This window comes from Ascaphus truei, chromosome 7 (assembly GCF_040206685.1).
Source record: "Ascaphus truei isolate aAscTru1 chromosome 7, aAscTru1.hap1, whole genome shotgun sequence".
NCBI classification, from domain to species: domain Eukaryota; kingdom Metazoa; phylum Chordata; class Amphibia; order Anura; family Ascaphidae; genus Ascaphus; species Ascaphus truei.
The window spans coordinates 73151766-73178025 of record NC_134489.1 but is presented as its reverse complement, the minus strand read 5'-3'; the positions used below and the strand labels follow the sequence as shown (position 1 = coordinate 73178025).

The 26260-nt window shown below is 39.7% G+C and overlaps 1 protein-coding gene across 2 annotated transcripts; it reads right to left on the bottom strand.

The window, feature by feature from the left end:
* Window positions 1–440: 440 nt before the first annotated feature.
* On the bottom strand, window positions 441–25993 carry CHRNA1 (cholinergic receptor nicotinic alpha 1 subunit). Of its 2 annotated transcripts, none has more exons than XM_075609024.1 (9): window positions 25884–25993; window positions 19780–19925; window positions 19641–19685; window positions 15163–15272; window positions 13826–14021; window positions 7494–7731; window positions 6570–6793; window positions 3276–3515; window positions 441–2208 (listed from the first exon to the last, which is right to left on the bottom strand). In XM_075609024.1, exons 1-9 carry the CDS (start codon window positions 25924–25926, stop codon window positions 2077–2079), a joined length of 1374 nt encoding a protein of 457 aa, XP_075465139.1. In that variant the 5' UTR covers window positions 25927–25993; the 3' UTR covers window positions 441–2076. The 2 variants fall into 2 exon arrangements, with proteins under 2 accessions (XP_075465139.1, XP_075465140.1); XM_075609025.1 differs by lacking the exon at window positions 25884–25993 and adding an exon at window positions 20071–20194.
* Window positions 25994–26260: the final 267 nt, after the last annotated feature.

Below are 26260 nucleotides of genomic sequence, written 5' to 3'. Positions count from 1 at the left end.
ATATTGATTTTTGATTTTTTTCATTTTTTCACATTTTTCTATTATTTCATAACACTTTTAAACATATGGTTTATAATATCTAGATTATTATTTAATATTCTTATTATCACAAGCATTGTTTTATTGATATCAGCTGCACATGGTTATACAAACTATTGATTAACTTTACATCTTAAACAATCAGTAGCTATTAGATCCATACATTATTCTTAGAATTGCATATTAGATATCAGCCCAGGTACAAGGGGCTTTAGATCAACATCCTATTAATAATTACTTGTCATTACTGGACATACAAGCACAGTCTTTTCAGCGTATACACACACACACACACACACACACACACACACACACACACACACACACACACACACACACACGTTTCTTTCTTTCTATTAGGAATATTTTTTTAACAAGAAATGAAACAGGAAAAAAATAAATGCAATATTTTGGGGGCAAGAGACAAAATAAGGCCAAAAGCGAGCCCACATTTTATTAAATGTACAACTCCATTAAAATGCAGATCAAGACCCACTAGTGTACATTAGTGTAGCGGAAATAAACAGAAAACAAAGCAAGCGATAATTTAACATGAATAATACTAAATCTGTTCAGGAGAAAAAATAAAACCTTGAAGTATACAGTAGAGCACGTGTGCGCAAACTTTTCCATTTGCGCCCCGGTGTCTGCTCTCCCCCCCCCCTCTTACCTGTTCTCCTGCGTCTTCTGATGTCACAACGTCATGTGACGTTGCGTTGCCCGGCATTTAATTGAAATACTTTGGGGAAGAGCGCGGGACCTCTGTAATTGCCCCCTTCCCTCCCCCCCCGAAAATGTTGCTCCCCCCTGCCATACAGCAAGCAACAAGCATTCAATTTTAGCTAGGATAAGTGAACATATTGTATTCTTTACCAATAGCACTATACATATACTGGTCTAGTGTTGAAGTGTTGTAGAGGCAATCCAAACAATATCCTACGTGTTTGTGTGGTTTTTTTAATTAAATAAATCAGTTCTGTACTATTTTATAATATTTACTGCATTTTTTTTCAAATTGTATTATTCAACTCTTAATGCCATTTTTGAATGACATTTAATATACAGAGCATCCTTTTATTTCTATATCAGGTTTTAGCACAGTTCCCTGTTTTGTGATATATAGTAATATAAGAATACATTGTAGTTGCTGAGTTACACTGACTGAAGGATTCATTGAAACTGGCAGCCATTTAGTGAACCCTGGGAAGTAGGATCTTTGCTGATCGATCACGGGAGAACAAATCGATCGGCAGCTTAGGTAATTTATTTTCAATCAAGGTAATCGAAGACTACATATATTAAAACAAAAAAAAGATTTCTAAAAAAAAATTTAAGTGCCGCTTGGTTTGCCTTTAACTCTTACATTAGTTTTGTTCAACACTTTCAAGTAAATACAGCCATAAAGTAGCAAAATACAGTACTAAGCAATGCATTAATTGCCCAATGTGGCAATGAAAATATTTATAAAAGAAGAAAAAAAATGCTCCCAAAACATGTGTTTCAGATGAAAACCATGAAATCATTATTTTAAGGGTTAATTCCCCACTACTTTATTTAACTCTGGCCCTAGCCCATTCTCAGAAATACATAAATACAAAAGTCTGCTAAAATATCCTTTAGATCACTTAGCATTATTGTGTCTTTCGTAAAACTCTTTTTGGGTGGGACTGCACCCACTTATCATAAGCAAATCCGTCAGAAAATTCACTGAAACCCAGTACCCAGACTCGCCCTATAAATTGAGTACCGCGTGTGAACATGTTGCTTATTAAAGAAAGCCTCACTGAGACTCGCTGATTTAGAAGCTGCTACATGCACTATGGAAATAGCTGTGGGTATTCTCTTTTGAAGGATATCTTTATCACATCAGCAACTCATACTAAAAAAAATTGAGAAGCGAAAAGCATCCTCCAGGTAACAGATGTGAATGTCTCTGATTGTTCACACATCATTTGTGTTCCAAACAAGGAGAACAGAATCCCCAGTGCTTTAGAATAAAATAACTTGCCATGTGACTCAATGGAATTCCAATAAAATTCAATCCTGCATATTTAACTCAATAAGACGACCAGCAAACACAGCTATTGTCCCAATTATGCAAATAGTCATGAAGACTGCAAGGAGGATGTGATCCAACACCATCGCCACAAACTTCCATTCTTCTGAAGCCTGTGGAAACCAAAAGTTACATTGTAATATCTGATATGCTATGATGTTGCATTGGTAACAAAAGCAGAGTTGTGGTTGAAGCAGAAATCCTGACAACTCGTTTTTTTTGGGAGGGGGGTTCCGAATTTTTTTTTTTAAACAGAATTAGAATCGGGGGAGGGGGGGGATCTTCTCTGATTCAGGAAATCAAAATGGCTACAGGCAAATAGAAAGCTGCAACGTAATTGGGAGGGGGCAGGGGGGTGATGACTGTGGACTCCATCTTTCAAAATCCGATAAGTAAACTTGTAACTAAAACAGTAAGTGCCTAGGGAACAGGGGGATCCTTGAAGCTAAAAATAATGTTGGCACCCCCCAAAATAGTATCTAAACCTATAACAAATCGACATTTCTCAAGGAACTATACAGCTACTAGAACTATAATATCTATTATAAGCTAAAGCAGTAAAATTCCGGGCATTATTGAAATCCCTGCTCTCTGATTGGTTAAAATTCCGGGCATTATTAATTCAGTAATGCCCGGATTTTTTTGCCGCTTCAATGTGTTTATTTCCAGCCAATCAGCTTTTCCTTTTGTCAGAACAGCTCTGAGACAGGGCAGGGGATTGGTCAGAAGGCAAGAACAGCTCTAATACAGGGCAGGGGATTGGCCAGGAATCAGCAGCAGGCAGTGACTCCCCTGTGAACAGAGCTTCATTTTCAGTTGAGGGAGAGAGTGTTTATGTAGCTACTAAGTAAGTGGCAGTCTGCAGTTTTTGACGTCGCGCAGCCATGTTGACGGGATTTGCAGGGGGAGATGCCAGGAGGATGCAGCCGCCACACGGAGATTTACCAGGTAGACCCGTAGCCCGGAGATACGTGGCCGAAACCCGTAGTCTCCGAGATCAAACCCGGAGTGGTGGCAACCCTGCGCCTGACACTTTGTACTGCAGCTAATCTTATCTGCCTATACAAGCTTATAGACAGCCCTCAATATGCTCAAAGGTAGTGCAACATACAGTACTTCTCCATTTATCTCAAGTGGAGAAGCAGATGTCACAGCTGCTACAAACAAACGGAAACCGTACCTTATTGGACTCCTGGTCTGATTTCATGGTCTCTGCAATATATTTGATTCCTTCAATGGCACTTTTCACATCAGGGTTCTTTAAGATTGGAGATTGATAGGTCACTGCAGCAGGCCCTAGTTTCCCCGAGATATCAGATATATCAATGTCTTCACTAAAAATCTTCTTCCCTTGTTTTTCTTGTGATGGACGTTTCATCGTGGAGAAGAACATGATGTTTGGGATGGTGTCAATGAAAATCTGAATCAAAGAATGGTGGTCAATGATTATTTTTAAAACAGATGTAGGCATGACATATTTTTGATATATATCCTGTATATTACTCCTGTAATAACGTTTTGGCCATGAAGGTCAAAAGAGGAGCAGGTCAAACTCGACTCCTTATTTTCACTATTTGTACAGTACATGTTTCTGCAAAAGAAACAGGCAATGACCATCCAACAATTTTAACAGAACTGCATTTACAGCCTTTGATGAGGAAGCTATAAGAAAAGCTAATTAAATATTAATATTATTTGGCAAGATTAATTCTTTTTCCATAAAATGTTTTCATCTTTCTATAAATATTTATGATAAAAGTCCTGATCTTTACTAATTGTAGAAAATGCACTTGCAGTTTAGAAATGTGCACACTTTACCTCATACAATTAATTTCATACAAGGAATTATTGATTTGTTACTTGACTGTGGGTCAATAGTTCATTGCAGGGCTTATTTTATTTTTTATTTTTTAAATCGCCCCTATAAGGTCAATTGTCTCCAATTCAAAATGAGGTATACTAGTCTATTCATATTAAGGGGAAAACGACTTCACGGCATTTTAAAATAGAGTCCCACTGTATATGCATTTTATATTGTAGGACAAGACATAAACCTATGTTTATTTACATCTATTTTGCTCTGAAAATACAGTAATTAGAAAACTGGAATAAGTCACATATTCATACAGTATAACTGCTTCTTACTTCTGCTTAGTTTAATCCTGAAGACAATTAAATAGATTCATAGGTATTTGTATGTATGTATATCTTTATTTATAAAGCGCCCACAGCTGTACTCGGCACTTTACAAGAGAGACAATACAGTACAGGGAACTATAATACAATAAGTGCAACAATTAAGATCAGACAATAGGAAAGGAAATCCCTGTCCCGGAGAGGTTACAATCTAAGTGGAATGATGGGAGAATTACAGAGACAGCAGGTGAAGGAATAAGTGCAGTAGAGATGGCAGTCGTTGGTAGGAGTTACTGTGGGTGTGGGACAGTAACCACTAGTCTATTCTAATGACATCTTCATTTAAGGCTGTAGACCAAGCAATATCCTACATGTGTGTTATTTTCAGTTCTGTACTATGAGAAAATACCTGTAGCATTTTTTTTAAACAACTCTGAATTACATTTTTAATATATTATAATGTAACAAGCCCTTTTTATCTCTATAGCAACCATTTACAAAGTGACAGAGTCAATACTCCTCTGCAGCCATTTAGTGAACCCCCAAGTCAAATCTTCGCCAATCGATCACATGAGAACAGATTGATCGGCAATCTAGCTACTTATCATTGTGTGAATGTATTGATGAACATATTAAATGGGAACATTTTTAAATAAATGGCAGCTTGGACTGCTGCTTTAAGAGGTGAGTTTTTCACTGCCTTGCACCGTGGAGCGCTTTTTATCACTTTTTTGCAACTACTGTATAACAATACTGTGTCTGATTTAAAACCATTACCGGCTTCAAAATCCAGAATCAATAACTACTGTAGACTCAAGTTAACGAGTCCATAACTACAAAACAGATGTTGTTGAGCAGGTTTTCTGATTCTGTGCTTTCCTGTCCCAGGATTTTCTCTGCAAGCTGTGGAATAGACAAGATAAAAGCTCTCCAGAGAGTCCATCCATGAAATGGATAAAAAGCTAAAAGTGACAGTGTTTAAAAAAAAAAAAAAAAAAAAGGAATCCCCCCCAATGGTCTGCACCCAATTTAAAAATATTTGTTACTGTATTAGGCTATCTCTATATTGTAATGTTTGTAAGATGTATTTATGCCTAATAAAAATTGTTTGAGGAAAAAACTAAACAAAAAAAAGTAAACCAAATTGCATCTCATTATCCCAGGATCCATGTGTGCAGATAAACCACCGTATGATGTGATAATTGATTTAATGAAGCATTTTTGGGTATCCAGTGGAAGAGAGGCACTAGAAGGTTGTTTGTCTTTGCCACAACTTTCAGCTAAGTACGCAAGTCTCACTGAGTGGACTGCAAGGTGTTTTATGGAATAGCACTGCTTAGAGAATATGGGCCACTGTAAGTAGGTCAGGGAGCATATTTTTTAAGGCAAAGCTCCTGTAATCAATAAAGATCTGCATAACATTCACTAAAGTTCACGAACCAGGTGAAATGTGCTTATTTGCTGTAGTAAACTTGCGCCTTGCAAACAAGATTCGCTAAGCATTAGTTGTCAATCTGCCCTTTATATATGGCATTCTCCTCTACATTTATGGTGATATTGGCAAAATTATAAGCTCTGTCAGAACTTATTTGGAGAAAAAAAAACATACTGTGCAAAGTAAATTTGAAGATATTCATTTTTGTTTCTTATTTGGATATGTAAAGCATCTGACCATAAAAATAATAATAATAATAGCATGTTCTTGTATAGCGCTGCTAGTTTTACGTAGCGCTTTACAGAGACATTTTGCAGGCACAGGTCCCTGCCCCGTGGAGCTTACAATCTATGTTTTTGGTGCCTGAGGCACAGGGAGATAAAGTGAACTGCCCAAGGTCACCAGGGGCCGACTCCGGGAATTGAACCAGGTTCCCCTGCTTCAAACTCAGTGCCAGTGTCTTTACTCACTGAGCCACTCTTTCTCCCAATGTTTAATTCTACTTTGTTACCTAAACTGGCAATCGTTTGGTGCTCCTGTTATAAATCTGTAAAAATCCTGATTCTGTGCCTAACGAAATGGCCGCCTTCTGACTCTATGGCTGCACATTATTGTTACAGTTTCCAGAGTAATAGACAGTTTTCTGTTTGGTACAATGCAATATTGATTGTATTGTGATATTTTGTGGCCAAAGGTCAAAGCTCAAAAACAGGTTCGAGAGCTTGTTTCAAAAGAGGAAGTGGATATGAATTTTGAAATGGTTGCTGTAGCAACCAAAAGATGATCAGTATATAAAAAATCATTAATAATGGCTATTAGGAGTTTAAAAAAATGCAGACAGGACATAGGATTTTTCATGTTTTTCTGCTTTAAGCATAAATGAAGTGTTATGACACAGCTTACCTTTCTCACCCACTGCGGCATAATGTGAGTACTTGGGGAGCGATGATGAGTGTTGATTACAATGACTGTAATGATAATGGATGCTATGACAAATACCATAGTAAACAACATGTATTTGCCAATCAAGGGCACAGCACTTGAGGTTGAAGGGATCAGCTCAACAATAACCAGAAGAAACACAGTCAGGGACAGCAACACAGAAATACTCAGAGTCATCTTCTCGCCTACAGACCCGGAGAAATAAGAGAAGACGATAACGCAGTTATGTAGTTATAAAACATGTTCACATTTGATCAAACCGTAGTAGAAATCCCATGACTTTTTCAGTCTGTTAACTTAACCGGTAAGGAAGTGGATAGATCGGTTGCACATACCGCTCCAGCAACATCAAAAAAAGTGGACGCTCACCAGCAAAATTAGAGTTCTTTCCTGTTTTTTGTGTAGTTCAAATAAATCGTTTTTAATGTCATTTTGCCGGCGAGTGTCCACTTTATTTGCTGGAGCGGCAGTGCCACCGTTCTACCCACTTCCGTACCTGCATATCTGATGGAACGGACGCCATCGGGGGACACGGGGGATTTCTGGAGCAGCTGATTATTCATTCAGAGGCAAATCAGCTGGAGGAGTGGGACGGTGCGTGATCGCGAGTAAACAGTTACTCCGCACCGGGTACGCCGGAGACAAGGGGCTACAATTTGAGGTATACACCCTTGTCAGGCTTCCCTCAGCTCACATAGGTATTTTACTCTCATTTACCTTTAATACTTCAGTGTTATGTCTCCTCCTATCTTCTACTCTATCTAAAGCTAACACATTGCCTCCAAAACCCATTTTACAAGCTCAGTATGTTAACTTAACAGCCCTATAATCCCCTCGTAACAGACAGACATAGAAACTTCAAGCTTAGCAAAAGTAAATAAGTACCTGAATCAGTGGGCAGATAAAATACTAAGCCAGTTAGAAAAGAGAAAAGCAGACAGGGAATGATGACGTTGACAATGAAGTAAAGAGGTAGACGCTGCATGAGGAAGTGATACGTGATATCCAGGTAAGGTGTCTCGGGACAGCAGGCATAGTAAACCCAATGCTTCCAGCAGCGAGAGTTCTTCATCTGCCACTCTCCACTCGCCATGAAGCTGCTCAGATCAGGGCGGTCACTTTCCTGAAAAGAAGTATGCTCGATATAGTTATTCCATTCTAATTGTCATTACTGGGGCCAGGAACGATTTTCTCTCCCCCCCCCCCCCCCCGTATGAAACACAAGAGTCATCAAAGCACGATGTAGGGTATCTTGCGGTAACTGCCAGAGACTTCAAAAGGAGATACCTCCATATTGGGCATGATATCCCGTTTCGGGCTTTGATGATTCTTTGAGATAATTGGCAAATGTTTCACTGGAGTTTTTTTTTTTGGTGGCTTCCTCTAGATTAATTTACTCATAAGTGTAGAATGAGTATATTGCCAAATTCAAATTTAACACGGGTTTCACTTGATGGACATAAGCAATTCTTATAACTAAATATGTTGCTATTTATGTTACTAATAATAGAAGGCCAGTCAGCTATATTTTTGAAACCTTATAAACTGATTGGCTGGCGAAGCCGCCCAATCAGTGAATACAGCATCTAGTTGGTCATTTAGGATCAACCAGAAAAGAAAAGGTTCAAAACAAATAGTGTCATGGAACAAAAACCACATTTCTGTTTCACCCCCCCCCCCCCTTTCCTTTGCAGCTTCTGCTTGTCACGTTCTCATTCCAGCTGCATGTATTTTGCTCTGTACACTCACAGTGCCTGTGTGTTAGACACAGTGTTGCGATCCCTGTCTCTGCATTATGCCAGTGAGTTGCTACAGCAACCTCAGCTTTTCTGTCAGAATGGGCTAGTCTGCCTTCTCCCCCTCTGCCTTGCTGACAGATGGTCTGTCCCCAGGCTATCTTGCTACCCAGAATGCACTGGCACTTCCTTTTCCACCTTCAACACTGGCTGAGTGAGTATGGAAGGGCACCTGTAACTTAAAATAAAGTGCACTACAGGAGGATGTGGAGTTTAAAAGAAAAACCGAGGGGGGATACCGAGCAGAGCACCCCGCTTAAGGCCCACTAGGAAGTGAACGCAGCTTCCTGCCCACTGGCCACTTCATGGGTGTACTCTGCTCGGATACAGGAGTGCACCAGCACCCGGAATAAGGCCTGGCAGGTAAGGGATACCTCCAGTCAGCACTAGTGACACTCACCATCAACATCATGTCCTTTGTATTGACTGGCTTTCCAGCAGCCATTTTAACCTCCTAACAAGCACATGAAGAACAAATATAAATTGCTTGAGAATTCACTTTTTTCTTTATTAATACGGGAGATCAACTTGAGTTGCAGTTTCACAATAAAATGTTTAAGATAAAAAAACATGGCGGTGAGATTGCTTCTAGAATGCATATTGGGAAAAGTCTATGCATTGGATAGCCGGAAGTGCCTGACAGACATTTTATTTTCTGCCTTTACCACAGTTATTTCAGGGGTGCTCCACCCGAAATAGTAAGCTTCATTTTTTGTAAAGTACCACTCTATGAAAGAGCGTGGTCTCCTTTATTAAAATGTATTCGTTTTTTTTAATCTAGCATAGACAGAAGAAACGGAAAATATTATTTGGCTTCACTGTGTAAAAATATAGATATTTATTTGTACATTTTACCAATGTATTGGGTGTAAAATAGGACTGGTAATGTAAAAGTGTCATATCTTCTTTTACATGAGAGATTACAAACCTTTTGTGCTTTATTCAATTGTAACATCGCCGGAAGAAGAGATCTCGAAAGCTCGCACAAATAAAAGCATTTCGTTAGCCACAGAACGGTATCGTCTATTCATTTTTTATTATTACGCTCAGCTAACACGGTACAGAGATATATAAGTGTGTGTGTGTGTGTATATGTATATATATATACATATGTGTATATATATATATATATATATATATATATATATATATATATATATATATATATATATATATTGTAACATCGCCGGAAGAAGAGATCAGTGTATCTCGAAAGCTCGCACAAATAAAAGCATTTCGTTAGCCACAGAACGGTATCATCTATTTATTTTTTGATTATTGAAAAGCTCGGCTAACACGGTACTGATACCTCTACATGTATGTATATATATAACAAAAGACAGGGGTGCCCAATGCTACATCCAATTGACAAAACATATAAAGTAATAAGTATAAAGTTTAAATACTTCAATAATAATAATATTTACTTGGTTATTTAGTTAAACCCTTTGGCCAAAGCGTTATAACCTGCATACCATGTCAAGGTAAACCAAATTTAATGCAGGTCCTAACACTAAACTGAACCCTTCCCTTTACCTCTGTATGAGGGGAAAGAACCATAATAGGTCCTGTTCTTGCAGCAAAATGAAAAGACCTCCCAAGTTAAAAAGGTGAAGGAGGAGAAGTGAGCTCTGGGGGGAGGTGCCACCTACCTCTATACAACTGTTACCAGTCAGAAATTTATTAACACACATTCCCAGCTAGCTCAAACTCCCACACCCACCACATCATGAATATATATTTATGTCAAAAAGAGTGCTACTGGGCGTGGCAAATGTATACAACAAAAGACAGGGGTGCCCAATGCTACATCCAATTGACAAAACATATAAAGTAATCAGTGTGAAGTTTCAATACTTTAATAATAATAATATATAGAAAAAAAGTGAATTAGTGAAAGTGGTACATCATACACCAACGTTTTGGGGTGATACCTGAGGAAGGTCCCTCTGCGAGGATTACACAGTATCGTATTAATAAATGTGGCCAGGTTCCCCTCTGGGAACCCCCTTGTCCCCCGAACCCCCCTTTACCTCTGCGGTGACCAGGGAGTTACGGGTAGTCAGGATGGCCAGCTTGTCGCGGAGGTCTGTGGGGGCTCCCTTCGCAGGGTGCCTCTTCAGTCGGAAGGGGAGCAGAGACATAGAAGGTAGTGTCCAGGGAGCTTTGCTTCCCTGGACTAGGCCTAGTTTGTCCCCTTAGGGCCAAGGTAGGTCCTGTCTCCATTACCTTGTGGGGGCTGCAGGGACAAGGCCCTGTGAAGTCAGCATAATATATGTGTAGCACTGCTTCCCCCCTCTGGGTGATCTGGCCTTTGCTACCGGTGATGTGGTGTTTCATACCTGTTAGGTTCCAGGAAATGCTGAGGGTTCCCATTGGTATGGGGAAACAGGACAGGCTTTTTGGGATGTCTCCAGGCTGTGTTCTTCTCTGGTGCTAGCGCCTCCATTCACAGCAGGCTCCGGCGTGGCTGGAGACAGTTCCCACTGTGTAAGTCGTCAGGCAGGGGTATTATAGCATCCACTGCAGATGGTGTTACAGCGAATGCATTCTATTATAGCACAGGTCCCAGACCTCTGGATGGTGCCTGGACTTCTCTCAGAATTGAGGCCTTGCAATCTGTAGATCTCTAACTGCAGTCAGCGCCCTTAAGGGGCTCAAGGCACGTTTCTATCCCAAGGGGGAGAGACTCAGACTCCCTATAATTTGGAATGGCTTCCTCCCTAGTCCAGAAGGGGAGGGCACAAGATCTGCACCCGGATTGGCTGCACACAGACCAAATTCCACCTCCACCCTTGCCTATCAGGTAAAGCGCACCACACGTAGTCACCCTAGACATGGGGGACAGGTGGCTACATATATACATACACATATAGTATCTCAGTACACAAAGAAGACCCAATGTACATCCAATTACACATGATTTAGTTAATTTCTATATATTTTTTCTTCTCATAAATATGGGTCGGTTAGTTCAATCTTTTGGCCAAAACATGTTAACCCTGCAACCAGATGAAGGTGTAGAGTCCCTATCAGCAGGTCCTTACACTCCAATTTTATAGTGTGTCCTTTGTAGTTCCTCCACTGCATAGAGAAATTAGGAAGCAAAACTGATGCAGTCAATAGCATGAGATTGGGATGTATATGTTAATTTATTTACATAGTACCAATCATGCTGCTGTATTACTAATATATACCTTTCAGGCCTATCAAACATGATGTCTTTTTTGAACGCTGCTCTTATTCCACCAGAGACAGCCAACGCACGTTTCCAAGGCAACCTTGTTTGGTTCCTTCAGCTGGATGCTATCAGTGAGGTAATTGCCTCCTTAGGAGAGGTAGGAGGTGGGGGGTTTGGCAATGCAATGTAAATCCGACATTACCATTCTGTGCCAAAACTAACTGAGTTACCACCTACTATATGAATAAGTATCTTTTTCTGTGCAGCAGTCCTAGTTGAATTTTTTTTGTCCTCCTAGGTGAATTAGTGCCTTTTAATATTTATAAAGATTTTGAAGCAGCAATACATTTTTTTTGTAGGAATCGGTGTGTCCAGTTCTTGATGTGTTCGCTCGTGAAAACCCAACAGAAAGCCACAACATCATTAGGAGAGGCGGACCGTGGCAGCCATATTGGTTCCTGAACTGGTCTTGTTGTCCTGAACATTTAATAGCTTATTTTCTTGCTAACTAGGGACCATACTAGGAGTTTAGGTAATGTAAAAACGGTGTATAGGAAATTTGGGCTGAAACTGCTGCTTTTATTTACGCATGCAATACAAAGATACAGGCGACATACACAGTGCACCCCAGAAGCATTACGGTAACCATAAAGCAGAGTGCTGCAAAGCATGTCCAGGAGAGATGCATACAGGGCTATTTTTGTGGGGGGACGGAGTTACGGCACCCTTATGTTTTGCATTCTGGAACCCTTTTTTGGATCAAAAAGAAACTTTTTAGAGTGAATTAAGAATGGAGCTGGAATACTAACTGGGATAAATACTTTTGTCCCCACATTTACTTATTTAAAGCTAAATCATTTGTTGTAGTTTAGAGATAAATGTAGTTTGTTTATGGATCTGGCACTTTTTTACCCTACAAAAGCACCACTACATATATGTAACCACGTGCCTAATTAATGTGATGCTTATTGACAAAAAAAAGAGGATATCGCCTTGCATTACATCAGTATTTGTAATCTCCTTAACAACAACTCATAATTATTTAGCCATATTTACTAACCAGTCTTCTGTAATAAGACGCCTCCCAGCTCATTCAGGTCAATAGGATGTCCCTTCAGGGCCTGAAGGTATCTTATGGCAAAAGACTGATTAGTAAATATTGGCCTATATATCTTGCAGTCATATTATTTGTCATGAAACCTCAACCCATGCATTATTAATATAGAATGTGGTACTGGCATTATAAAGAAAACTACACATTAACATGTAATAAGGCACACTGGATAAGTGTGGGATTTCTGCCCTAAACAACCTCCTGTCCCACACGTTGAAGAGATATTTATTTGCCACGGCATACCATGGTATAAATAGTTGATGATTTATGATGCCATGCATCAATTACGGTAAATTAAGTCCAACATACTTCTTTAAGACTAAAATCAGCTCAGCACTGTTTGTAATCTCCCCTTAGTAACATATCCCGCCATCGCCATATCATTCGTTACATATTCTTTTATAGATACATGTAAATCAAGCACTTAAAAGGCATTTGTGCTGGTAAATTGACAGAGATATAATTTAAACCTGGATTTATTTTGGTAGTTGTTAAACCCATTGCCTTATTATGTCCCTGCGACCCAAATCCACATGATTTTTACAATAAAACAGCAGTTCACCTCCCTGCCCCCACACCCCCTTTTTATTATCAGGATGGAAACCTGGGTGTCCCTAGAGCGAAAACAACTTCATTTCAGCTCTGAGGACTCACTGGTTCCCGAGATATTTATCAGTGAAGGTAGCACTGGTACTTCCTGGTATTTAATGTCACTCATCACACGGACAAATAGGAAGCCGCTATGAATGACGTTCCTATTGGCCTGCACGATAGAAGAGATTTAAACCACCATTTTATTTTGCCTGGAGCAGACTGTACTGGCACTACCTTCAGCGGTATCTGGTACGTTCCGGCCCTGGGAACTCTCTGGTTCCCTTCTTAGTAAAAATAGGGGGCGGGGGAGGGGCAAAGAAAAATCATACTGCTGTCATCTTAATTTAATTATTAATTCGTTTATGCCCTGTGACCATACACTCTGTAGTCGTCACATTGTTCAAGACATTTGTCTCTTCTGCAAAGGGAATATTTCCATTCTCATTGCTAAAAAAAGACCTTAAAGTGGATAATCTCAGCCATCCTGTACCCATTCCAACAAAGGGCTTACTATTTTTTTTTTATTTCTTACCGGATTTATAACTACCAATGTGCCATCATACGACCAGGTGCCTAGCTTCATGCTGCAGTTCTGCTGGTCGAATGGAAAGTGTGTGACTATGATTTCACAGTAGCTTTTGAAAATGGCTGGAGGGGTCCATATAATTTTGCCAGTGTAATCCAGAAGAACTTTGGTTTCCTGTACAATAGCAAAGTCACCATCTGCACTGTAATGAAACCAAGAAAACTGATATAAAGGCAGTATTTGCAAATAAATTAGATACACAAAAAGTAATGGGGTGTAAAAAAGTGTCAAAAATCCTCCACTCAAGTGTACAGCAAATAAAAATACCACTTGTGAGCACATTTACAAGGATTCTGGGTAATGACATGCAGATGAGCACACAGTGTCACCTTTTGCTTCTTGTCCATTTTAACATGGACCCCTATAAGTTAATTTACCACTTTGCTACTATTGCTTTGCCATGCTGGCGCCTCTGGCAGTGAAGGTGTATCAGGCTCAATTTTAACTTGAGTAAATACAACGTATGAGCTGTACACGCTGCAGGAGGGTCAAGCAAAGCCTTTCCCCTGGCAAGGAATGGGCGTAATGTGGATAAAGTCAACAGCAAAGTAGGAACCGTGGCTATACTGATCCGGCATTGTAACACTCCAACACAATTGTTACAATGCCTTCACTATATTGCAACACAATATATACGTTTATCCTAAAAGTAAAGACAAAAAACACCCAAGAGTGTATCTACAGTATGTTAGTGTCTCAAACATTATTTAATCCTAGTTTAATGCAACAATCACTACTAACTCATCCGCTTTTTTTCCCAGGACTGGAACGTTGGGGTCCTCTTGAGCTTAAACATGTTGATTCCCAAGATAACAGGTAGTTTATGTCATTACTTTAGGCTTTTTAAAGAGTAATTGAAATGGCTGTCCAATAGGAAATCCCAACTGATGATGTGGCTTTCTACTGGACCGAGGTTTGGCAGCCACTTCTTTTCCCCTGGGGAGAGATTTAAACCCTGTAATTATCTCAGGAACCAGGGGCACTACAGAGCTGAAAGTCGCAAGATTCTGCTCTGGATTACCCTTGGTTCCCATCGTGTTAACAACTGCGGGATATAAAAAAAACGAGTAAGGGGATTGCTGCTTTAAACTGAATATATGAGTACTTTGGAATATGGACCAGTTTTCTCCAATGACAGAGATTCCTCTGGCTTTAACTTGTTGGGACAGGCAGTGTTTAGCACTTTGTCTGAAAGAAACCGAAGAGTCTACCACTTCTTAACTGTGCTTGTGGTGTCTTTTAACCAGTTATAGCATATAATATTAAGGATGAAGATTTCTTACTTGTTATAAAGAACAATATCTGGACGCCAAAGATCACCAGAAGGGATGCGAATCTTCTGTATCCCCCCATAATCCACTGGGTTCCATTTTAAGTTGTTATCCACCCATTGCTGAACAAGAGTAGGAAAAAACAACCTATTAGCCACCAAAGCAAAAAATGTATTTCTGCATCTCTTGTATAATCTGTAAAACTATATGAAAAGTTCATATTCTCCAAACCCCAGATCATTTCATGTTTTAGATTACAGGGACATGTCGTTTTTAAATCGATGCATAACACTTCTGTTGATTATGACTGGACCCACTAAAACTAATGGTAGTGATCTGTTTACTGGGTGATATCTTGGTGATTGATGCCTTTAAGCAGAAGAGGACCTAGGTATTTTTGTGCCCGGGGCAAGTTCCACCAACTGCGCCCCCTTCCTCTCCCAATTTGTTTTTTAGAACCAAGGCAAAACAACACTGTAGTTTGTAACTGTATTTGTAAATCTTTTGTATAAATCTCCTATCATCCTCCTCCCCACTCTCTCTCACTCCCCCTCCCCGGTATCTCTCACTCTCTCTCACTCCCACCAAGTCTCTCTCACTCGTCCCAGTCTCTCTCACTCTCTCACTCCCCCCTCCTCTCTCCCCCCGTATCTCCCTTCCCCATCCTCCCTCCAGTCTCTCTCCCTTCCCCATCTTCTCTCCAGTCTCTCTCCCTCCCCATCCTATTCGCAGGAGGTATTGGTCAGGGGGGTAAAAAGGTTAACATAAAGGAGTGGTCAGGGATGTGATCAGTATATTAGGGGGAGGAAGTGCTCTGTAGGAAATCCCCCCACCCTAGCACTCCATTGTTTAGTGGCAAGGATCACAATCAAAATGGTAATTATAGAAATGGTTGAATTTGAGTTGCGGGAAGTTTGGGTCAATTGTTGGATTAAAGCCTATAACAATGAGAGGGGAGTAGTATTCGCTGGGTATGTAGAGCTTCCTCAGAACACAAGACAGTATAGGAAGGTTGGAGCACAACTGGGCACAGAAAAAGAAGAACAAACTGCGAGAGAGTGTGTGTCCCATAAAAATATTTAATGGATCAAACCATAAACACAGCGAGCCCACGGGCCCCCACCAACGCGTTTCAAACGGAACGCTCTTTATCAAGGTGTATACTGACCCCCTCTTACCTGGTCTCTGATATACACCCAGTTTCCCGCCATCCGACCCCATCCGCTCGGCGCCAGACCACGTCACAAGTGGCGAGTCATGCGCGTCGCGCAATGGTGACGTCAGCGCGCACATGCGTGTATACAGAATAAACAAACTTTATTAACAATTGACAACTTACATATCATATCAGTTATCGTTTGTCTTCCTTTGTTTATTCAAAAGGTCAACCCTTGCTCATGCTAGCTACATCATTGAGTGACTTTTGTAAATCGGAATGCAGATAACCTCTTTCTACGAACCTCAATAAAATATATATAAAATATAGAAAGCACAACTCACGCAACACTTATTTGAGAGCTGACAGCTGTCATCCCCGGTCTTTACTCAAGTCCATTCCTAAAGGACAATTCATACGACTTAGGCGTATTTGCTCCAACAATGAGGATTTTGTAAATCAATCTCAGGAACTTTTATTGAGGTTCGTAGAAAGAGGTTATCTGCATTACGATTTACAAAAGTCACTCAATGAGGTAGCTAGCATGAGCAGGGATGACCTTTTGAATAAACAAAGGAAGACAAAAGATAACTGGGATGAGGTTAATCCAGTTTTCGTAACTCAGTACAGTACACAAGCTAACTGTATAAAGAACATTGTTAAGAAACACTGGTCTACCCTGTCCGCAGATCCATTACTTCAAAAAGTCTACTCGGGAGGGCCACGTTTTGTGTTCAAGAAAGCTAAGACAATAGCCAATTATGTGTCGAGAAGTCTTTTTTCCTCATCAGGGCCAGGTCAGGGTCGGAATCTTCCCAAAGGTTGCTTTAAATGTTTAAAGTGTGTGTCCTGTACACACATGGAGTCGTGTGGAGAATTTGAATCATCTAATACAGGACAACGATTCCCCATAACATCATTCATTAATTGTGATACCACATTCACAGTCTATCTTTTGGACTGTGGGTGTGGTAAACAATATGTAGGACGCACTACTAGAGCCCTGAAGGCCAGGATGAGAGAACATATAAGACTCATTAAATTAGGAGACCTTACCCATCCTGTTGCCCAACACTTTACCAATTGTAAATTAGGAAATATAAAAAATCTGAAATACAGGGGTATTGAACATGTTCCTAAACCAATAAGGGGAGGCAATAGAACAGACTCACTAGACAAGAGGGAACTGTATTGGATCTTCACCCTGAATACAAAAATACCAAATGGTCTAAACTCAGACTGGGATCTCAGTCCATTTTTGCATTAACATTCTGCTACATAAATATATTTTCTGCTAAATTTATTGTCTGCAAAAATATGTTTTCTGCTAGAAAATTTTCGTGCTTCATCCTGAGTTTGGTTAGTTAGGATGACGGTTCCACAAATGTAGATGATTCCCTATCATTCACAATTTGAATGTGTATATCAACATGTGGTGTGACAGATAAGAATATAACGGTGCCTAAATATTATGCAAGTGTGCAATTGTATGTTTATACTTGAATCATACTCAAAATCATGCACTTGTTTGTATATTTTATTTGCTATACCATTGTTATATACATCAGTCTATCGTTTGATTAAACTCCAAGGACTTCCTTCTTGGTTTCTTTTAACCATTTAGATACAGGTCTTTGATCTGCACCTCTGGATCACGTTCTCCTTTTTGCATTTAAAATAATTATGTACTTAAATTTATTCAATTTTGAATCGATATTATTACTCTTACAGTATTTGTTTATGCATATCAGGAGAATATGCTCCATGGTTCACTATATGATGTTTTTTCAGGTGTTAATTATGATATACATACATTATGTATGTGTATGATTTACGGGTTTTGATTTTTATTAGTTTTCATTTTTAATTTATTAGTATGTGTTCAAGCTTATAGGTTGTGGAAGGATATCATTTTTTCCCTTCCTTTTTTAATATTTAGGTTTTAATATGTTATAAAGGCATTGTATAGCTAGGTCTATTTATATTTTTATTTGGGTTTATTAATATTCAGAATTTGTTGTAAGTTGTCAATTGTTAATAAAGTTTGTTTATTCTGTATACACGCATGTGCGCGCTGACGTCACCATTGCGCGACGCGCATGACGCGCCACTTGTGACGCGGTCTGGCGCCGAGCGGATGGGGTCGGATGGCGGGAAACTGGGTGTATATCAGAGACCAGGTAAGAGGGGGTCAGTATACACCTTGATAAAGAGCGTTCCGCTCGAAACGCGTTGGTAGGGGCCCGTGGGCTCGCTGTATTTTTATGGTTTGATCCATTAAATATTTTTATGGGACACACACTCTCTGGCAGTTTGTTCTTCTTTTTCTGTGCCCAGTTGTGCTCCAACCTTCCTATACTGTCTTGTTGTCACTCTTGGAAAACCGGATGCACCTACCAGAGGAGGAATATCATGAAGACAATCAATATGTGAGTAATACTACTCTTATACACCTTTTTACTGTTCCACAGCGATTAATCTGACTGGACACTAGCTAGTGGGAGTTGTTACTTATCTTAGTGGAACTCCATCCAGGCCATCATGTTATAGTGGAAGTAGGTGTGATCTATATATGATTTTTGGTCTATTATTTCCTTGATACTCCTAGGATCTTTACAGTTGGAGAATACATTTATGGACTTGCTATTGCTTTGATCTATGTTCTAGAGCACCATACAGCATTTTTTTACGTTCCTCAGAACACAGCCTAACCAGCACAGAGGAAAGTACTTATCTGAAATCACTACTGGAAAAATGTAGCGCTATCTACAACAAAATGTGGTACAGGGGGGGGGGGGAAACGTTTTCAAGCTTGCTTAGCTCTTCTTCTGGCCCATTCCCACATATGAGGACAATTGTGATACTTCTTAAAATAAGACATCGATACAAATATAAACTGGCCGCTAATATAAGACGGGTGCAATTTAAAGTGTGAACACCAAAACTGAGGTAATTTAAATACATTATATGTAGACATGCCGTCATCTCGTTAGACATGCCGTCATCTCGTTAGACATGCCGTCATCTCATTAGACTTGCCTCATCTCGTTAGACATGTCGTCGTCTTATTAGACATGCCTCATGATGTTAGACATGCCTCATGATGTTAGACATGTCGTCATGTCGTTAGATATTTGTACCCCACGCAAATCATGTTTTACTCCTATTTTGGCCCAACTGATACTTATTTTGACACCATTTAGCACCTGCGCAATGAGGTTGGAAGGTTATGCTACGACTCCACTAGTGAACTTTAATTTAGTGCCTATATTCTCTGTACAAAGATTACAGTGGCATGCAAAAGAAAACAATGCACACACATCAAACTACAAACCTGTTTTAGACGGACATTTGTTGTGACAATTTGATTGACTTCATCCTTAAAACAGAACGAAAATAAGGTTAATGTCAGGTAGTGTACTTCTCTACAGCCTTGGAATCAACTATTGAACAGTTGTATTTATTGATCGTACCACGTTAATGAGTTGGATCAGTTGCAGTCCGACCGTTACCTCAACCTTATCTTTGAAAGTCTGCACTGGACGAACAACTTTGTTGTAGTTTTTGAACAGCTCTGTAATCAGCCGACTTTCATCTTCAGAGGACAGGACTAATCCAGCTGCAGAGAGGGGAAGAGGATATTAGATATGTAATATACAATAGATAATCCTGCTGCTGCTGCTGCTGTAAGGTGCACAAGTAGGACTCAGAAAAAGTGCAGTGAAAGGATTAGTGAGGTTCATCTTTGGTGATAAATATCTTACCGTAATTATCTGCCATTTATTCACTCTGGTTCATCATGAGATCGCATGAATGGCGTGGCCTCTCATAGGACCAAAGTATTCCCTTGATGACATCATCATGATTAGGACCTCCCTTTTCCCTTTCAAAATACCAAGCAGGGGAGGAGAATGCAGTGAGAGAGGAAGATCCTACTAACCATATTTACTGAGCGGCACGACTCCATAAGGCACCGTACAGTTCTGGTGGACACCATAAAGTGTCTTCCTCCGCTGTATGTGACAATGTGTAATTCTACATTCTTACCTACGCTGGCAATCATTTGGTACTCCTGTTATAAATCTGTAAAAACCCTGATGGTGTGCCTAACATAATGGCCGCCTTTCAGTTTCAATCAATCCTTCAGTCAGTTTAACTCAGCAGCTACAATGTATCCTTATATTACTACGGTAACATCTATTGTTACAGTTTGCAGCTCAAACTGCTGGGAACATGGGCAACAAATGATGTGTTGCAAAGAGCTTGCACTGCTTGGGAGGTGGGTTAAAACCCACTATGGAAATCAAAGGATGCTTTAAAACTCATCAAAAATGGCATAAGACTTGAATAAAATATAACATATACAGTCACTATTATTTAGTACGACAGAACGGATTTATTTAAAAAACAAAACCAGATATCAAATATTTTGCTTCTTGAAAATGTGGGTCTGTCACGTCACAGGAAAGGGAGCCGCTGAAGAATCTGAAAATCTTTCACGGTTCCAATAAGACAAAGCAAACTCTAAGCCGGCAACAACCATTCACAAAATATCCCCAAAATAATACAGCTCAAACAAAAGAATTGAAATTGTTAAGTAATAATAATATTAAATTGGAGGTGCTGGGCTGTATCGGGTGTTAGTGAATCTCCCCCTTGTGAGTTAAATTGTATCCTTTTATCCCTTCGCTGCTTGAGCGCAGTGATGGGGTTAAACTCAATGTATCAAGCCTCTGGTCAGCAATGTAGGGAGCTTTTATCCAAATGTAGAGGAAGATGATACATCTACACTATGGTAATGTTGTATTTGCCAACCGTCCCAATTTGTGTTGTGAAACTGCCCCGAGATTGTAGGATATGCCCCAATTTAAGGTGGCTGAAACGGCAAAATCTCCCAATCTGTGGACTGGTGACGTGCAGAGTGGTAGTGAGAAGCAAGAGACAGAGAGTGGAAGGCAACGAGCCTAGTCAGCCCTATAAAGACGTAGAAGAGTGCAGAATGCAAGTGCTGCGGCCTCAGGTCATTACCATACACGTCATCTTTCACTAATTACCTGTGTGATTTGGGTGCAATCTCACCGATGTTTACCATCAGTGTCTAATAGACTTCAGCGGGTTCTCACTGTTAAAAATCAGTACTTTTACATTTAAATGCCATTTACTGGTCCAGATCCCACACATCTCACTGATTTTGGTCCTTGGAGGTCTCGGTTACCAATGTAAAACCACAGTCAGGGGGGCAGGCCACCACTGTTTCTTTCAACATGAGCAACCACATGGTCATTGAGCCAGAAGGTCAGTGCTACAGACGCAATACAGCAATGTGTCTACTAATAAACTGTTTTCCTCTGCAGATATGTGTTCTCTTGCCAGAGCTTTAATTACAGGATGTATCAGCTTCTCGTCTTTGACATGCCAGTGGAGATCTTCCCACATGCTGCTTTCCATAGCAGTGTCATCTTGTACTGAACGTCGGTCTCTACTGTATCTGTATGTCACATTTTCAGTTGTACCCAGTGAAATCTACTTCTTTAGAGTATCATTAACATGGTTCACCTGTTTTTTTTTTTTTATCCATCTAGGTACGCCTGCTAGTATCAAATAAAGCCTGTTTTTTAATTCTTTTATAACACAAATTTTATTGTTCTCCTTGATAAAGATCTCCTTGATAAAGATCTCCTTGATAAAGCTCTCCTTGATAAAGATCTCCTTGATAAAGATCTCCTTGTTAAAGATCTCCTTGATAAAGTGCATTGTGCACGAAACATGTAGGAGGGCTGTTACACCTCCGTTTTTAATGGGCCAATAAAGCTATTTTTGATATACCATTTTTGACCCACTCTCCTGGCTGTGCGCTATATTCCCAATCGTACTCATATTCAAATAAAGCCTGTTTAATAAACCTCGTAGGACCAAAATTAACCTATGGCAGTAACATGTTTAACCTTTTAAATGCCCCGACACATTCCCTGTACATCAAGAGGGCTGATACTCCATGGGCCTCATCACATAGATGGAATATTATGTCATTATTGCTTATTTTCTAAGGGGAGATTGCGCTAACTGCGAACACAACCACAACGGAAGATGAGTCCCGTCCACTTCACTGGGAGACGGTTGCGTCCATCCCAAGTGATTACGTGGTTGCGATTCCAGAAGGTTTAACTTATATAAAAAGACACAAGAAGCAAAATAAGTGAACATTTTACTTTAGGGGGAATTACATTTTTCCATGTTGATAAAAATAAAATTGCCTACTACAGGGTATGTGGGACTGCCCCTATAAGAACAATTACATTTAGGGAAGAGGGTTACATTGTATGGTGCCATGTTTGGAGTTTATTAACTTTTCACGGTTAGAACACAGTAGTAGTTATGACTAAACACGTGGATTTATTCCATTCTTAGGTTGCGTCCATACTGTGGCAGGAGGTGGCGCGCAATGCGCGAGAAATCAGTTAAAACTGATTTCTCGCGTGATAGGGTGTCACGTGAATGGTTCGCCCAGCTCTGTGACGTCATTAGCACGCCCATAGACACGCCCATGGTCGGCGCGCGTACCATGGCCAGGGAAAGCACCCGCTTTCCCTCAGCCTCCACGCGCGAGAAATGTCTATGGTCGCAGCCTTAGGCTGAATACAGTCATCTAATTCAAGAAGTATATGGCTGGTTTGCTAGAACATTCCACAAGCATCAAGTCATCACATTATGGATCTTGATGCCATGGGACACTGTCTCATACAATACTTAATATGAGCTAAAATCTTGTTCTTTGAGTACAGATTAAGCATCCCGAAACATCAGGGAACAAGTTTCTCTGGCACTCAGGCCTATTGCATATTGATCACTTTATGATGAATAAAAACACGGTTTCACCAAAACGTTGCTGTGTGCTGTGGATCTACACTTATCTGATACTTGAAATTTGGTACGAATGTTGTAATTTCCACACGATCGTGCTGGGTAAAGTGTAGTACATATAATTATAAAATATATGATCGACTTGAAAACAATATGGGCTATATTTACTAAGCAGTGCTACTCAAAGCACGGCTTTGTAAAGGGCCATATTTACTGTCCATTCAATTGAACTGGGCCTAAGGTATATTCTAGTATGGAAGGTGTCTCTTAGGCGGAGTCCCTTGTGCCGCTGAGAGCGCCAGGCTTGAGAGCAGTGACATTACCAACTCTCCAAACATGAGCGCTCGGCTGTCCTGCATAATTTTGTAAGCGTGAGCAGGGGGCGTGGATCAGGGCTATTTCTGTGTATAATGTGTGTTTGTGTGTACTGTGTGCATTGACTGCTGAGTACGCTTCAAATTCAATTTCGTTTGTCTCCCCAAGCACCAAGCTTGGGAGAGCGTACGTGCCCGTGCATGAGCGTTGACATACCAATTGATTTTAACTGCAGTGAGCGCGCCAAGCAGCAGCGTGGACGTACCTTATAGAGAAGCATTTCTTGGTAAATATGTCCAAATATATGATACAGGTATATTCAAAATTATTTGTAATAGAAATCTACTTTTTCAAATATTCACCATATACCACACAGTTAACAGAAATGTATTATATTAAGTATACATATTATTTATAATATTTTCAGGTTGGTTATATACTTTCAATACATATTTTCCATTCCCATTTACTGCATAAAATGTACTTTTGAATTATTGCCCAGATATACCAAATAGTGCTAATACATTAAGGCATATTCTGGAACGGGCCTCAAGGTACGCTAAGGCTTAGTACTTTTTAATAAAGTGATAAAGATTGAAAATAAAAAGTCCAATTAAAGGCAATTTGTACAAAGCATGCAAAAGAGCAAAGTAAATGTGGGGCCCTTTGACCGGGATAGGGTATTTAATGATTCAGTCCGAATTAGCCATATATAAAACCCCTTCTTAATTGTGTTTAACAGTTGTTTCAATTTGTAAGGTGCGCAAGTTGGTAACTCCATGCAAAACATTAGTTATTATTAGAAAAGGAATAGAAAGATAATACAACATAATTGTTTAAATGTTAGATCTTGGCTAGGTCTTGATCTAACAAATCTTATTTTCCGTGTATATGTGTCTCGGTTATTTAGAAGTGGCAGGATTCTGTCTCTAGGAAATCGTGCAGGGTTTAGTATGTGCGATGGAGCTTTCTTACACACAGCTATGTAACTACAACTAAAAATACAAGCTAATGTATATGCATGTCATCTGCATCTGTCAATCAATTGTACCATCTACGTATCAAGGATAGACAGATCTTTCCAAACATAACCTGCAAGTTGACATTAGGCAGATAATCGGAAGGAACCGTAGAACTGGCTACATTTAGTCACTGTTGCAAATACATACTTTAGTTGGTCTAAAGACCGTTCATACCCAACTCTGTGGTTGAGCGATTTCCACCCTTATTATTGGCGTTGGTTTATAGTCCGCAAAATCTTCTCTGTGTCATTTTAGCGTAATAACGAGTGGGATAAATTATTCCCTATAAAAGGCAGCCTTAAAGATCTGTATTTTCCTTTTGAATCATATTTCTGGGGGGGAGGGAGTGAGAGGGAATTTGAAGACACCATTGTATACCCGAATCCAAGATAGCAATTATTATTAGATTGATTGATTGATTGATTGATTGATAACGCGCCACCATATTCCGTAGCGCAGTACAACAGGGTTGGAGGATGAATACAATAGAACAACAAACATTAACATACATTGTTACAGTAGGTTAGTAGGAGGAAGAGCTTACAATCTATAAGGAAGGGTAAGTGGAAACATAGGGTACAGGGGGATCTTTAAATTGTATTTTGGCTTGTATTTTAGGCTAGAACGTCAAGGCTGTAAAGATGTGGTAACCCTGCTTGTATCTTGTCTGGCGAAGTTCTGTGTATTGTACTGTTTTTTACACAATACTACACACAGCACTGTGAAGCATGTGTTTAAACTTTCTGGCTGGATGTCCCTGTAGATTTGTTTTGTATGGGAAAGCTTGCAAGGACTTTAAAGTCCATACAAAAAAAGGACATTAATCAACCAATATATGATAAGGAAAATTTCTATGAGACATAGGAGTAGAAAGCTGTATCTATTTACTTTTTGTGCCTATATGGAATTTGACGCGCATACCAGTCCTATAAATTATAAGCTATGTTGCGTGTCTGGGAAAAAACGTGTATTGTCCATAAGAGTTTCCATATATACTACCTTCGCTGGAAGTTTAAAAATATGGCATATTGGTTCAGTATGCCTGTCAAAGCAATAATCCTGTTACTTTATGCCATGCAGTTAGTATGCCTGATTCTGTATATCTACACAACTAGACAGCCACCAGAAATAAGTACAATGTGTATTTTATGTTTTGTTCTTACCGCCATATTGTACCTGTGGAATATGTTAGTGGTGTGTGTGTATGTATGTATGTATGTATGTATGTATGTATGTATGTATGTATGTATGTATGTATATATATATACACACACACACACACAATAATAATAGCAGCAACGTGCAACACAAAATTAATTGTGATAAAACCTGGAATCCAAAAAAGGCCCACCAAAAAATATTGAAATAAATATTTATACCTGATGTTAAGAAGAAAATAAGACACGCAATGTTAAAATCCATTTCCTTCAACTCCTCTCAGCTCTCGTGCTCCTTAGTTGCCAGTCTGGAATGATGAAATTTCAGAATGTTGAAGCACTCCTAGTGTGGAAGACGGCAGTTTCCGGTTCCACTGAGCGGAATGTTACTTGTGGGCTATTGTTGCCCTCCACCTGTTCTGCATGACAGCTGAGACTCTATGAGCCACTGGGAAGACATGCGACTGGGATTTCTCGTATAGCCTGTGAATTCAAGTAGTTTTGCTCAAGTTTGAGCCCCTTAGGAGAGTACGGCAACATTATAAATTTGGATTTTTACTTACACACAAACACACAGTTATACATACTGTAAATGTAAA